The sequence below is a fragment of the Ambystoma mexicanum genome, chromosome 10 (assembly GCF_040938575.1).
Source record: "Ambystoma mexicanum isolate Mex_15411 chromosome 10, UKY_AmexF1_1, whole genome shotgun sequence".
Taxonomy (NCBI): Eukaryota; Metazoa; Chordata; class Amphibia; order Caudata; family Ambystomatidae; genus Ambystoma; species Ambystoma mexicanum.
Window position 1 is genome coordinate 878845407 of NC_090932.1, and position 15138 is coordinate 878860544.

The window sequence follows — 15138 nt, forward strand, 5'->3', positions numbered from 1 at the left end:
CTACAAATGTTGCAGAATACAGCAGCAAGAACTGTGGCACATGTTTCTTGGACTTTGCCCATCTCCCCCACTCTGAGCCAACTTCATTGGCTTTCAGTAGATAAGCGAATTCAGTTCAAGTCTTTGTGCATTGTGCACCAGGCCTGATTATCTTGAACTCAAGTTTTGTACTAATCTACTGCCGTGGCCCATACGCTCTCAAACATCTGTTACTATTCAAGGTCTTCGGGTTCGATGAACACGCATGGGTGGCTGTGCCTTTTCTGTGGCTGCGGCCAAGTTGTGGAACTCTCTCCCTATAGCACTTTGTGCTGCTGAGAACCATCTTATTTTCTGTCACACCTTAAAGACTTTTCTTTTTTAGTTACTTCTCCGCCTGAGCGCTGTACCTCTGGAGTAGCACCAAGATGCCATTTGTTAGGTGAATGATGAGCTTAATAAATTCAAATAACATAACAGGAGCCCCAGAAAACCTCCTCTTTCCCCAACCTTAATATTTACTAGTATCTTTAAACTGCACAATGAATATAATCCATACGGAACATTAGGCCTGCAACACCATCTCAACCAAAGGAACTTTGGGGAGTAGTTCAAAGCTCATTGCATGGCCTGATACATCTTCAGATATATCACATACTGTGCTCTGTCAGGGGCTCGCACACTACTGTCATCTAATTGATCGTGTGTTTTGCCTTCTAGATAGAACGCACACCCAATTATCAATGCCACAAGCCATGTAGAGCATAATGGTACTTAAGACCCTGAGACTTGTGACCCCCATTCATGAGCATCACATGCTCAGTAACTGCCTCTCCCATATAACCACCCCCTCTTTTGTTTTGGACAAAATTAAACACCAAAAGGCCACCACAAATTTCAGAGATGCGCTATACAAGATCACTTTACATTATATTACATTACCGTTAATATAGGCAATAATAACACTTATCACAGCACTTGGACGAGGGGAGTATCTGCCATGATTACAAGCCTAAACCTGATTTTATTATTCTTGTTAAACTTGCAATAATGGACTGGGGTCAGATGTAGCATTGTTATTACAATGCTACATTGTTATGTAGCATTGTTATTACAAACCGGATCACGGGTTGGGCCTTAATGGTAAATCCTCATTCTTGATTGGGTCCATTAGATCCAATGGCCAATTTTCGGTGCTAATACTGCGGACTAATACAGCCGGCTGTAATACTGCCGAAAACAGGTATTTTCACCTCCAGAAAAAAGCTGGAAGTAAAACAGCCGATTTAGCGCCCAACTCGTGATAGGGCCAGCCCTTAAATGTGGCGGTAATACCGTTACCACTACATTTAAGGGCTACAGCCCAACTCGTGATGAGGCCCTCTGTGTGCACTTTAAGGAAGACAGTTGTTGAAGATGTAATATGTACGTTTGGCTGGGTGCCATCCAGGGTGGTGTCGGTTGGACCTTGACAGTACCTGATGAAAGGGAACAGTGAGGATGATTGCAGACTGTTCATTTCTTCTGTTTTTCATTATTTATTTCAAAGCTACAGCAACAAATGATGTTGCATTTTGTTCAATGAAAGATACAGTGGAACCATTGTAAGACTAAATGCCATTGGAAGTTTTTTTTATTGCCTTTCTGCAATTGTTCAACATAGGTTAACATTTTAGGGTGTATTTTAAGCTGATGCACAATGTTATTGGGCCTCATTACGAGTCTGGCGGTAGCCGTGCCGGAAAAATCGGCAGGCTGCCGCTGGACCCGTAATACCATTCCGCCTCTGTGATTGCCGGAATCACTGGGGCATTACAACCCCAGTGCCCCGGTAATTCCGGAGGAAGAATTCTGTAAATCCCCATTCCCATGGAGTCCCATAGGACTCTATGGGGATAGGGACCATGGAAAAACTGGTTCCGTCTATGACACAGCCGGTGTTTCCATGTCTGCCTGCAGGCGGGTGGTGTTACTCCCGCTAGGTCAGACCTGGCGGGAGTGACACCTCCCGCCTGCAGAACTCAGAATCAGCCGGTCCGGAAACAACTGTGGCAGCGGATTTACCGCCACCGTTGTTCCCGGACCGGCCGACTTGTAATGAGGCCCATTGTCTTAAACATACTCTGAACTTGCATAATGTCACATTTCTTTAGCCAGGCTGTTAACATATATGTTTACTTAAACCAGTTTGGCCTGTTGACCCTCATTTGATCTGACCCCACCCCTCTGTTTTATTTGTGCCCCTTGGTTTGCCTTCTCCCGACCCCCCCAATACTGATTTCTAGAGATGCCACTGTCTAGAGATACAATTATACGGGCAAGAGCCTCTACTTTATACAAAAAGAATGGGGGACAGCGTACATCAACACAAATTTCTTTATAGTAATACGTTTTATTAATTTCTTAACTTTCTATGAAACATTCTTTTTCTACACATTTTATTTAAGTCTTTATTAATTGTCCATGAACATGCAAAGACACAGGAAGGGGTTCTAATGCAAACCTTTCATTATCTGTTTCAATTCATGTCACAGCAGATGTCACTAAGAGGAAATAATAACATGCATTATTCTGTTTTATTGGCCTTGATTTCACAAATCATCAGAACACATGCTTTGATCGCTGACTTTCAGATTGTCTACATTGATATTGTTCGACTTAAGTGTCTCGTTCAGTTGCTGCATAATATCTGGCGATAGCTGGCGCTTTCTGGAGAGAATCCACAGGTATTCCGTATGTACATGAAAAGGGAAGTATAAGCAGCTATATACCAGTGCATAGTTGTCGTAGTCCGTGGATAGTACCCAGTATGGAGCTGAAGGTGCAACTGGAAAAGAGAAATTAGATCATTAGATTCAGTCAGCCCACAGAGGTTAAGCATCTATTTCAGGGAAGGGTATTACACCATGAAGATGAGCTAGAATTTGCATTGTGCAAGTGAGCTCTGGGGAAAGGTAATTATTTTGTTCAACAGACCAGTCACCAACCTAAACGTGCCTCTGCCTTCATAAATTGTGTTTGTAGAAATGTTGACCAAACATTAGCCTTCCTAAATCCTAGCCAGCATCAGTGTTCCATAATCTCAGACCCCTCAGGCCAGAAGCAGCCAGGCATAAGGCCAGCCTTTCCTAGCTCTAAACAACTTCAGCATTCACTATCTGAATACACTATTGTGTATTGACACTGGTCTAACTCTTCCATGGTCTGGACAGGCAGTTTACTATATCCAACTTATACACATCTATAAAACATTCATATATGAAACAAATAACCTGCTAGTTCAAGAACAAACCTGTTGTATTCCAATATTAATTTCCTGACTCTCTTTTTTTGTGACATTCAACCTGCCTTACCTTCCTCTCTGATGGTCCAGTTTCTGCTTGACACCTCTTTATTTTGTTTGAACCCTTACTCATTTTTTTGCTTTAGTGGCCATTTGTAATGCACCAGACATTGAAAAACAACTCTCTTAAGAATGCTTGAAGATATAAAAAACTAAGCAAAAAAAATGGGAAAGGGTAAGTTGCAGGGTAACCATACTGTACATATGACAGGTAGAAATAGGGTAATCATAAAATATGTCTAGGTAGATGTAGAGTAATCATTAGAACATTTGCAGGTGGACCAAGGCCTAAACATTCTTGCCTAACCAAGTGCTACAGTTCTTGTATTGCTTGGGACTTGTTAGTGGTTAAGTAGGGATACAATCAACATCTAGGAAATGATTCTAGATGTCACAAAAACTGACAGGAAAAGGCCATGGTTGGCATGGTGAAATTTCATCTTCTTCTGTCCACTCTTCGATTGTACTTGTTCTTTGAGAGGTTTCAAGCCTGATGGTAGCTTATTCCAAATATCAGGGCCTTGTGTTGAGTTCTTTCTTCCCTCGAACATTTTAGATGTAGGTGGTTTGTTGATGTCGATCTGAGGGTTTTTGTTGAAACTGAGCGGTTGAAGCAGTCAGAATGTTATTTTGGACCTCATAGGATATGTGCATTGGGCACACAAGCCCAAGTTGCGATACCTTTCATTGGAATATCTGGACATTTTGTGTTGAGATGATAAAATGCATTAGCCCCCAAAGTCCCATCAACTTCTTTATCAGATGGTGGTTGAAGAGTGAGATGGATGGTTGATGTAGAGTGAAATAAGTACATGAGGAATTAGTTAGGGAAATAACTTTGTGAGAGGCCTTGTTTGACAGGAAGTCGATTCACTGTTTTCAGTGATAATGTTATATGGTTCTGTGGGTTGAGGCACAAAATTAGCCTTGCTGCTTTGTTCGTGACCATTTGGAGGCAGAAGTTGGATTTCTCACGACGTCCCAGGAAGCAACCATATCAATAGTCATGCTTAGAGATTTATAAAGCCTTTAATAATTCTATTGTATGGTTTATGTTAAAAAGGAGGTGAGAATCAATTTTAGAAGGTGTGGTTGCTGAAAGGTGGCAATCACATGTATAACCAGAAAGTCGAAGATAACCCCTAGGGTTTAAGCTTTGTGGAAAAGTTTCAGTACTTTGCCTAGTGTTTGAGGCCAATTGAACAGCAGTCACTCTCGGATGAGATTTCATATGAAGAGACTTGTCAATACAGACACCGACTTAAGAATGTACCAGCGGGGTGCAGGGCAGTTTCCAGATCGTATGGAAGTGCCATTGAAATTGTATTACTATTTAGCTCAGACTGGTTTTCCCAGGGGCGCCTGGGCCCTGGACCACCCCTATTCTCTGTGCCCCCTGTAGAGGGGCTGAAGTATGAGTCTGACACAGTGGTGGCGTGCATGTTTGTTCGCAAAGACTTTTATTTGTAAAAGTACAAGAAAAGGAAAATCCTATCGTTCCCTATTTCTTTGATGAGTTGCCCCACCTCAACAAAAATACTAAGGATTCTGCCAGGATGTACCCTAAAATAAAGTGTCCACTATCCTGTGTCCAAACCTATTTCCGTCCCTTACGCTCTTAGACTAAGGAAAACTGGGTATCCTCTTGATCCAGAAGGAGGCTTTTGTCATTCTGGGCATGGATTTGATTGATTATTTAACTTCAAAGTTCTAGCTCTTAACTGTTCTCCCAAACATATACAAAACACAGTCCTCAAATGTCAGAGGGGAGTCCCTTCCCCTGCTCTTTCCAACTTTCAAATGTAGAGTCAAGTCTGATACACTATCCAGCCAGACTTGATTGTAGATTTCCAAAAACACAAAACACAGTTTCCAAGTATCAGGGATAGTGTCACGACTCGCTCCCTTCATTCCCGTTCCAGCCACTTGGGGGCATGTTTTGGGGTTTATTCCCTACTGGAAATTTCCTCCGAACCTAATGCTACAGTGCTGTGATGAATTGGGAGCGCTAAAACCTTATTTTTCAAGTTACTTCCCTTCCGGATCCATTCCAGGTTTTTGGCAGCCAGCATGCTACTTTAATCAAATGACTATGCTTGCCAGAATGCCTGGCTCACTGCTTCACCTCCTCCCTTGCAGGACAAGGTTGGGTGGAGGATAGGCAACACCTGTGGCTGCAGGTGCAGCAGGCGGCACACCTGAGGGGTGTGCTCGTTAAGCAGCTTTAAAAGCCTCAGTTTGCTTCAGTCCAGCGCTGGTCATCGTTGCAGTGTTCTTGTTGTGACTAGTCCCTTGTTCCTTGTTCCTAGCTTTTGTGCTTAGTTCCTAGTTCCTGTTTCTTGTTCCTCCGCCCTGGATTTCGGATTCATGTGCTTAATTGATTTCTGCTTTCTGGATTTCCCTTTCTGTCTTCCTCTGTCTGCAGGCAGCCTTTCTCTGTGCTTTCCCCTTTGATGCAGCCCAATTTGCCTGTGTTTTCTGTTTCTTTGATGCTATCCTTTGCTACTGAAAAACTTGATGCATTAGTCTTTCCTTTTTTAGATTTAGCTTCCTGCCTTTTCTCCTTGGATGGGTGGGAAAGGTTTCCTTTTGTGATATCATTTTCCCTGCTCCTGATCCTTACTTCCTATTGGGATCCATTCCATGTTTTCCATTTCACTTCTGCATTTATTTCCCATTTGATATTTAGGTGTGGGGTGCTGTTGTAAATAGTCCCTGTGTGAATGCCTTTTGTTTTCCTCGCTATTTCTTTAATCACAATTCCTACTTGCTCCTTGACTTAGGTCTTAGGTATTTAGTTATCCTCCACCCATTGCTGTTATAGCCTTCTGGGTCCCTGTTTGATCATCTGGGTTCATAGGTTTACTGACATTCAAGTGGTCTTTCCGGTTCTCGTGAGTACTGTTTCTAAGTTCCTTATTCAGTATCATCCAGAGTGTCAGCACACAGATTCTGTCCTTGCTTGCCCTCTACGTGGGCTTAGCGCTGTCAGTATCTGTAATAGCATAGTGGGTAAGGAGTTTGCCGACTTTCCTTTCAGTCATAAGAAGGTTCTAAGTGCTTACCCCACATCCCTTTTCATATATTGGTATTTTTGTTTCACTCTGTCTGCACTCCTGGGTTTTAGTATATATGAGTCGTGGTTCTTGTGTGCACGTTGTTTGATTCAAGGTTATTCACTGTGCGATTTTGTGCACATTTTCCTTGCCATATTCGCTGCCTTTGTACTCACCTGATTAATCCTGACAGAATGACCAGCCCTAAATTCCCATTGAATATGGCAAGTTTAAGAAAGAAAGGCAGCAAGGCATCTAACAAGTTTGTACAGAAAGCTTCCCCTACATTTACCTGTGACAATCAAATCGCTAGTCCTGACTTAAATGAACTCCTTGTCACGAATGGGCATTTACGTGCAGAGTATTTTTCCCACAGGATGGCACATCTTACATTGCCTGATCCTAGTTCTGTCTTTTATTCTGATCCAGATTCTATGTCAGCACAAGCCTTAGCAGCAGAAAACAACACACTGTTAGACTTATTATACAAGAGTACCTCTGTTGTTGAACCCCATGATTCCAGTTGTGCTTCACCTCAGATTGAACAGTTTCATGGTACAAACATAAAGAATGGAGGGGTTCCTTGCATAACTTCTGTTTTCTACCCTCAGTCTAAAGCATACTCCTTTGCACAAGTACATACTGTAGTCCCTAATGCCAAGAGGTCTAATGTCAATAGTTTGCTTAAGGGAAACACAGACCAAGTTGGTAAGAGAAAGTATAAATCTAAGAACCTGCAAGCAGTAGATGACAATGTACAATCGGTGCACATCCAGATTGCTAGTTCAGGATCCAGCCTTGATGCCACTATGCCTCCCCCTGTGCCTACTGATAGTGATGTACAGTTAATGCAGGGCATGCTAAGAGCTAAGCTTGAGGAGTTAAGACAAGAATTCATTTCTTTACAAGAAGAGAATAAGACCTTGCACTCTTTACTGAATACACCTCAGACTTTATCCGTTGATGTTGATGGAGTGAACACTGTTCAGCCCCTGAGTGCAGAGACTTTGGTAAACCATGATATTTGTCAATATGTTAGATCTATTGGGAGTGAAAGTCTTTCTTCTAGCACAGCGCTTAATCTGGGCACAGTTTCTGACAACTGTTCTGCTGTTTGTCAGGGATTGCAGGTAGCTGAAGATTTACAAGCCACTCCTTTACCTAAAATTTCCTGTGTAGCAGTTTGTCATAATTCTGAGCTTGAACACATACATGCTTCTGATTTCCAAACACAATCCACAATGGTGACATACACAGAATCAGTCACTACCGTAGGCGTAGGTTCTGCACTTGATCTTGCTGCTGAGACTGAAGTAGACGTTCAAGTTGATGTGGAAAACGATGCTACCTCTGTGTTCGCTCTTCCTTCTGCCAATTTTGGTCACAACGAACAGTCAGAGACAGTACAGATTTCAGATTTTGATGGACTCATTCCACAGTATACTGAACCAAAAACCTGGCAGACGATTCCTGAACTGTTGATTGTTAATCTGCCACTTTCAGAAGCTAAGACAGAGGAATGGACAATTGACGAAATCCTGATTAACAGAGACTTTACTATGGTGATTCCTCTGGTTGATATTGACTTCTACAAAGGAAGAGACTCTGTGCCATCCACTAAGGAGAGGGACTGCAGGGGTACAGCTCAGTCTTTGGTTACTGGTGCCAAGGAGTCAACTGCCCTAAAGGTGTTTTCCATTCCTGAGCCACAAATGGGTCTGTCGACTTCTGGGACTTCAGTCTGTCCTCCTACAACCATTGACTCTTCTATTATCCAGTCCACAGCTCTGCAGTCATTTTTGACACACGTGTCTTCAACCAATGAACAGCTGCCATGTCTGCCATTCACTCAAGAGCCTTCACCATGTACGTGGTCAGTGCCAAAGACCTTGACAAGTTTGTCTTCAGCTAACGAGATGGCTCCAGCTTGCATGCCTTCAGCCTCAGAATTTCCTCTGGCAAGCCTGTCTTCGGCTACAGTGACTCATCCAGCAGATTATCCTTCAGCCATGGAGCCTCCGGTAGTACATTCTAAGTGCATGTCTTCGGTCCCAGAGCCTACTGCTAGTTTGGCTTCAGTTCATGAGAGACCTGTATCCTGCTCAGCCTCGCGGCCAATATCGGAGGTGTACCTGTCTACACTGTCAGATCCTGCTGCATATTCTTCTGCTCCAGAGATTCCTCCTGAATCCCAACCATTTATTACCGATGAAGGTCCAGCCTGCCCTTTGTATGCTTCAGGGGGATCACCAGATTGCCTGCCTTTTTCACAAGACAATTCTCCCAACTGCTTGACTGTAGCATCAGAGCCTCCCAAAGATGCAACATCTGAGTCTGAAACTTCTGCCAGCTCTCACTTCAGAAACATCAAGCTGGATCATGACTCGGGAGAGCCTTACATGCGAGGCCATTGGACTTGCCTGGAGTACTATGAGAGGGAGACGTATACCATCCGCCACGGCCCAGTCACCGAACAAGTAGCCGACCAGGATAGCGGGCTGGGTGGTTCGCATCTGGGGTCCAGTTCGGATCAGCCGCTTGACAGCTTTTTTGTTGCCGGATCACGCATGAGCCCGAGAGAAGGGACGGGCACGGCCCCCCAGCAGCAGCACCAGTTGGGTGCTAGTAGCCAAAGAAAGGGAATGACTGCTGCAGTTCAAGATGTGCCTGTTTTTGCTCCTGCTGCGAGTGTGCCTGATGTACTAAGTACTGCGTCTATCACTCCTATCAGTATGCCAAACGTCCCTGCGGTTGTATCCCACGTGCAACAAGGTGGCTACACGACTGTCACCGGGAGTGCCAGCCTCGAACAACCCATAGGACTTCCAGGCCTCCCAGGCATGGAACATATGCAGTCAACCTTAGTCACTTTCAACCACAAGCCTTTTCCCAGATGGATGACAGAAAAGGATCCGAACCTCTACCTCGGCCGCCACCTTCTTTTTCTGAACATAAACATTTCCTGAAACCTGCAGTTTCCTCACCTCCTGCGTGTCCACTCTCGGCAGAAGGGCTAACAGGGCTTCTACCATTGTCTAAGGCATGTTGCACCAGCCTGCCTCCCTCCTCAAAGACTTATAAGTGTCCACTCCCAGTGACTGAGCTTCCTGGACCTTCCAACTCTGCTTCAGGTCCTGCAAGTCCTTCATGCCTTTCTTCGAACCATGAGTCTCTTCCTCACCAGAAGCCTGCCTATGACTCTTCTAGACTGCAGCTTGATTCTATTTATTCCAGTCCATCTGCTTTTGCCCACCGGCCACCGTTTCCATCAGTGCCACCTCCAAAGACAAAGCGCTCCTATCATAGAAAGAAGATGTTTTGTGCGGGTGACGGTCGCCTGGAGACGGCCGTGGAAGGGGGTATACTGTCACGACTTGCTCCCTTCGCTCCCGTTCCCGCCACTTGGGGGCATGTTTTGGGGTTTATTCCCTACTGGACATTTCCTCCGAACCTAATGCTACAGTGCTGTGATGAATTGGGAGCGCTAAAACCTTATTTTCCAAGTTACTTCCCTTCCGGATCCATTCCAGGTTTTTGGCAGCCAGCATGCTACTTTAATCAAATGACTATGCTTCCCAGAATGCCTGGCTCACTGCTTCACCTCCTCCCTTGCAGGACAAGGTTGGGTGGAGGATAGGCAACACCTGTGGCTGCAGGTGCAGCAGGCGGCACACCTGAGGGGTGTGCTCGTTAAGCAGCTTTAAAAGCTTCAGTTTGCTTCAGTCCAGCGCTGGTCATCGTTGCAGTGTTCCTGTTGTGACTACTCCCTTGTTCCTTGTTCCTAGCTTTTGTGCTTAGTTCCTAGTTCCTGTTTCTTGTTCCTCCGCCCTGGATTTCGGATTCATGTGCTTAATTGATTTCTGCTTTCTGGATTTCCCTTTCTGTCTTCCTCTGTTTGCAGGCAGCCTTTCTCTGTGCTTTACCCTTTGATGCAGCCCAATTTGCCTGTGTTTTCTGTTTCTTTGATGCTATCCTTTGCTACTGAAAAACTTGATGCATTAGTCTTTCCTTTTTTAGATTTAGCTTCCTGCCTTTTCTCCTTGGATGGGTCGGAAAGGTTTCCTTTTTTGATATCATTTTCCCTGCTCCTGATCCTTACTTCCTATTGGGATCCATTCCATGTTTTCCATTTTACTTCTGCATTTATTTCCCATTTGATATTTAGGTGTGGGGTGCTGTTGTAACTAGTCCCTGTGTGAATGCCTTTTGTTTTCCTCACTATTTCTTTAATCACAATTCCTACTTGCTCCTTGACTTAGGTCTTAGGTATTTAGTTATCCTCCACCCATTGCTGTTATAGCCTTCTGGGTCCCTGTTTGATCATCTGGGTTAGTAGGTTTACTGACATTCAAGTGGTCTTTCCGGTTCTCGTGAGTACTGTTTCTAAGTTCTTTATTCAGTATCATCCAGAGTGTCAGCACACAGATTCTGTCCTTGCTTGCCCTCTACGTGGGCTTAGCGCTGTCAGTATCTGTAATAGCATAGTGGGTAAGGAGTTTGCCGACTTTCCTTTCAGTCATAAGGAGGTTCTAAGTGCTTACCCCACATCCCTTTTCATATATTGGTATTTTTGTTTCACTCTATCTGCACTCCTGGGTTTCAGTATATATGAGTCGTGGTTCTTGTGTGCACGTTGTTTGATTCAAGGTTATTCACTGTGCGATTTTGTGCACATTTCCCTTGCCATATTCGCTGCCTTTGTACTCACCTGATTAATCCTGACAGATAGTCTCTTGCCCTGTTCCTTTTCCAAATTATAGATGTAGCACCAACTCTGGTTCACTATTCTGCCAAACTTGACGGTAGATTTCCAAAACACAAAACGCAATTCCCAAGTATCAGGGCGGAGTCTCTCCCTCTGTCCCTTCTCCAGTTCACAACTGTCGCTTCAAGTCTGGTTCACTATCCTGCTAGACTTGAACTGTAGATCTTAGAATTCCAGATAATATCTCCTGTCCAGTCACTGGGTCCTATACCCCTTGGTTTGGCGTTTTGCTCTTTCTTTCTTTCTTTCTTTCTTTCTTTCTTTCTTTCTTTCTTTCTTTCTTTCTTTCTTTCTTTCTTTCTTTCTTTCTTTCTTTCTTTCTTTCTTTCTTTCTTTCTTTCTTTCTTTCTTTCTTTCTTTCTTTCTTTCTCTTTCTTGCTTTCTTTCCTTCTTTCATGGGTCCCAGATACCTCTGGGCTGTTTCAGGATTTCTCTGACTCACTGCACAGTTATCTTGAGACCTCCCCAACTTGTTTTGGGCCTCTGCCCCGTAACTCTGTGCTTCTTAGGGCTTGTATGGGTCCTTGACCCCTGTGTACTACTTTGGCGGCCCACGCCTGACTTCATGCGGGTCCCAGACCCTGGTACGCTGTTCTGGTGGAGCTTCCCCAACTTCATATGGGTCCCAGACCCTGGTGTGTTGTCTCTGTGGAACCACTGTTTCTATTTCACTCTGACCAACTGAACAGACCTGGTGCACTCTCCTGCCAGGTAGTGTTCTTTCTTTCCGGCTATCATAGTTATCTTGTTATCCCTTTCTGTCTACCGGGATATTGGTATGGGTCTCTTTCCTTTCGTGCCCCCTTCCTGTCCCACCTGCCAGCCCAACCCTCCCTACGTCTGGGAAATGCTGTTGCAGTCTCTGGTCTGTCCTGGGAGTGGAGTGGGGCTTCGCTGTTGCTTTTCTGGTCAGCGTCCTGCTCTCAGCGGCTCTGCAACATTAGGCTCTCTCTCGCGTCCTCGACTGGGCAGCTTCTTCTTTCTTCAGCTTCGCCAGTCAGGCTTTCTTCTTCTCCGACACCAGACAAGGTCCTGCTCCTCAGAAATAGTGGAGACAGCCATGCCGCCTCGAGAGCGTCTCACCCTCTTCTCCAAGTGTCTCTCGCCACGGATACAGCATTCTGTTCCTCACTCCTCCAGGGCTTGCTTGACGATATACATAGTCCTTCTTTGGGTTTTATTGCCAGCGGTGCCTCTAGTAAGCTCTACCATATGAATAGTAAGTGTCCTAAGGTAATGGACACTCCCATCCCCGGCACACCTTCTTTACTGTAATCGGTCAAACAATAAGGATAATGATAGTAATTATATATGTTTTATCGCATTTCTAATGATTATACAATACATAGTTTTCATCAACATTCAATTAGGAAAAGACTATTAATTGAATGTTGATGAAGCCTATTGTATAATCATTAGAACTGCGATAAAACATATATAATTACCATCATTATCCTTATTGTTTGACTCATTACAGTAAAGAAGGTGTGCAGGGGATAGGAGTGTCCATTACCTTAGGACACTTACTATTCATATGTTTGAGTAACAGCTTTCAGTGCCAGAGCTGTGTTTTTCTCCTGCGCACCCAGATATACATTAAATACCCTAAAAAGTACATCTATTGAATTGGTGTGCAGGCCACAGCAAACTTTGGAACCTAGGAAGCTCTACCACATATGTTGGTTACACAGTGGGCTTTGGCCTCTCTGGTTGATCTTCTTCGTGCTAGTGATTTTATGTAATCCACCTAGGTAAGCCTCACATGTCTTTGTCCCAGCATGATCAATCTGAATGGAGTCATCTACTCTACAGAGGTACTTATAGGTGTGGTGGACCACAGGGGACTGTGTGGGGGTGAGACTAGAGAGGGGACAGAAATGAAAGGGATGAATACCGCTTTCTGCCAAGGCTATCACCACTGGTCCAATGGAGGGCTTCCCTCCCCATGAGATCCACCTGCTGAGAACCACCCCCAGAGGCACTATAGGGTATGGGAGCAGTGACAATACTCTGGCATTCATCACACCCTGTTAGTCCTTTGGTGATGATGTTACTGTCCGTGTTTTGAAGAGAATTATAGATCATTTGTGCAGAGTTGGAGGGATGTGAAAAATGTTGTGATTGCATCTGCCAACAGGAGAATGCCACAGCATTTAAATAGCCATGGTTAAAGGGTTGTGCCCTGAGCAAGCACACAAGAGATAAGATAAAGAGTGGATTTGAAGTATCCAAATTTGACTGCAGTGGATCAACCAAAATGAGCGAATTATCGCAGTTAGGGGCCATTCCTTTTATCCATGTATTCTACTGGGGGCAAATGATGCAGCTGCTGTGATCTATCTTGTCAGAAGTTGCTGATGTGCCTACACTCTGGTAGGGTCAATGCACAGCGTTTGGTATCAGCTGCTTTAATAATGTAATATTTAATTGGGTTTCTGTGCTCCTGTAGGAACGGATGACAAATTATTTGTTTTAAAAAATGCTTTGCGTTACAACGTAGAATTGATGTTTACAGATGCTAGTTTTTCCAAGTTCTTTCTCATAAAAGGTAGTTGAAGATGGGTCTTTAGTGTGAAAGTTCATCAGGGTCAGCGTCAGGCTTCTTCAGTAGCTGCATCAGGTCATCCGGTGCAATAACATTAAGTAGTGAAAAGTTTCAGAACTGTGTGATTGCTGGATTGTTGTCATCAATTGACCCTTTAGAAAGCATGCTGATCGGGGAGAGCCTGAGCTACGGAGGCCTTCATTCTTCCCATTTAATTAGTCAAGTCTTCACTTGTCTTTCATAGAACTGTTTTCAACCTCCGATTTAGGGGGTGGGGGTTACTAAATTTGTGCTAGCAGTACAGATTTCCAATAGGTTGCAAAGACTTTTTTCAATCTTAGCCACTTTGTCAACAAAATAGTCCCCCAATTGGTCAAGTGAGTCTTGCGATGTTGAGGTATCTTGTGTACTATGTGGTTTGTTTAATACATCCTTCTTTTATTTATAGTTAAAAGTAAAGTTCATTCTTTCCTCGATGATGGATAGATGATGTATCAGTTAGAGCACCTAAAACGCACATTTGCTTGTAAGAAGCTTTTTAAAAAAATAATATTTTTATTGACATTTTTAGATAAAACAACATTAACCCCCCCTCAAACCCTTCTCCCCACCCTGAGGAGAGTCGTGGTATCATAAGTTCCATTTCCCAGATGATTGCTAGGTTTTCTTATTTACCTAATATTCAATATCCTCCAGTTGTGGGGGCACCATTGTCTTACAAAGTCTCCTTTAAGAAAGTTCAAGACCATTACCGAATCTTGTAGGAATCTCACATAGTCCCCTTGTAGATTATACATCCTCCACTCCATCGCCATGAACCCCCACAGTTTGAACAGCCAGTCCCTTATTGTTGGTGGTCGCTTCTGTTTCCAGCAGTTTGCTATCACCAACCATGGCGCTATGATCATCAACATAAAGCTTTATTATAGTAACTTGCTAGACAAACGAATCTCTGGGTCAACCAAACCCCACATCCATTCTCTAGGTGTCAAAATTATATCAGGGGTTACCATCGCCTTTATCTCGGTTATAACCTCTTTCCAAAATTTCACCAAACTCTGGCACTCCCACCAAATATGTCTCCAGTCCCCTTTCATGCCACAGCCCCTCCAACATGTATCCCCGTTGTAGGAAACATTGTATGTAATCTCTCAGGGGTATAATGCCATTGAACCATTATTTTAACCCACGCCTCCCTGACCTGGATCGACCTTGTCAGTTTGGGAATGTTAGCCCACAAGTGTTTCCAGTGCTCCCTCTGTATATCCACCCACAATGTCTTTTCCCACGTATAATACATCCCCAGATCTGTTCTAACTCACCTTCCATTAAAATCATATATAGCCTTGACACCATTTGTCTATTACCCGTATGTGTGGTGATAAACTTCTCGAAAGTTGTGAGCTCTCTCCCTGCCACTAGTTTACCCACTGAACTAGCTATCCAGTGT

General features: G+C 43.9%; 1 protein-coding gene across 1 annotated transcript in view; it reads right to left on the reverse strand.

Moving 5' to 3' along the window:
- Window positions 1-2351: 2351 nt before the first annotated feature.
- APOD (apolipoprotein D) overlaps window positions 2352-15138 on the reverse strand; it is a 191303-nt gene continuing 178516 nt past the window's right edge. Inside the window, exon 5 of the mRNA XM_069618588.1 lies at window positions 2352-2806. Coding sequence (XP_069474689.1) covers window positions 2571-2806 — 236 coding nt within the window. The 3' untranslated portion in view covers window positions 2352-2570. The remainder of the gene's footprint in view (window positions 2807-15138) is intronic.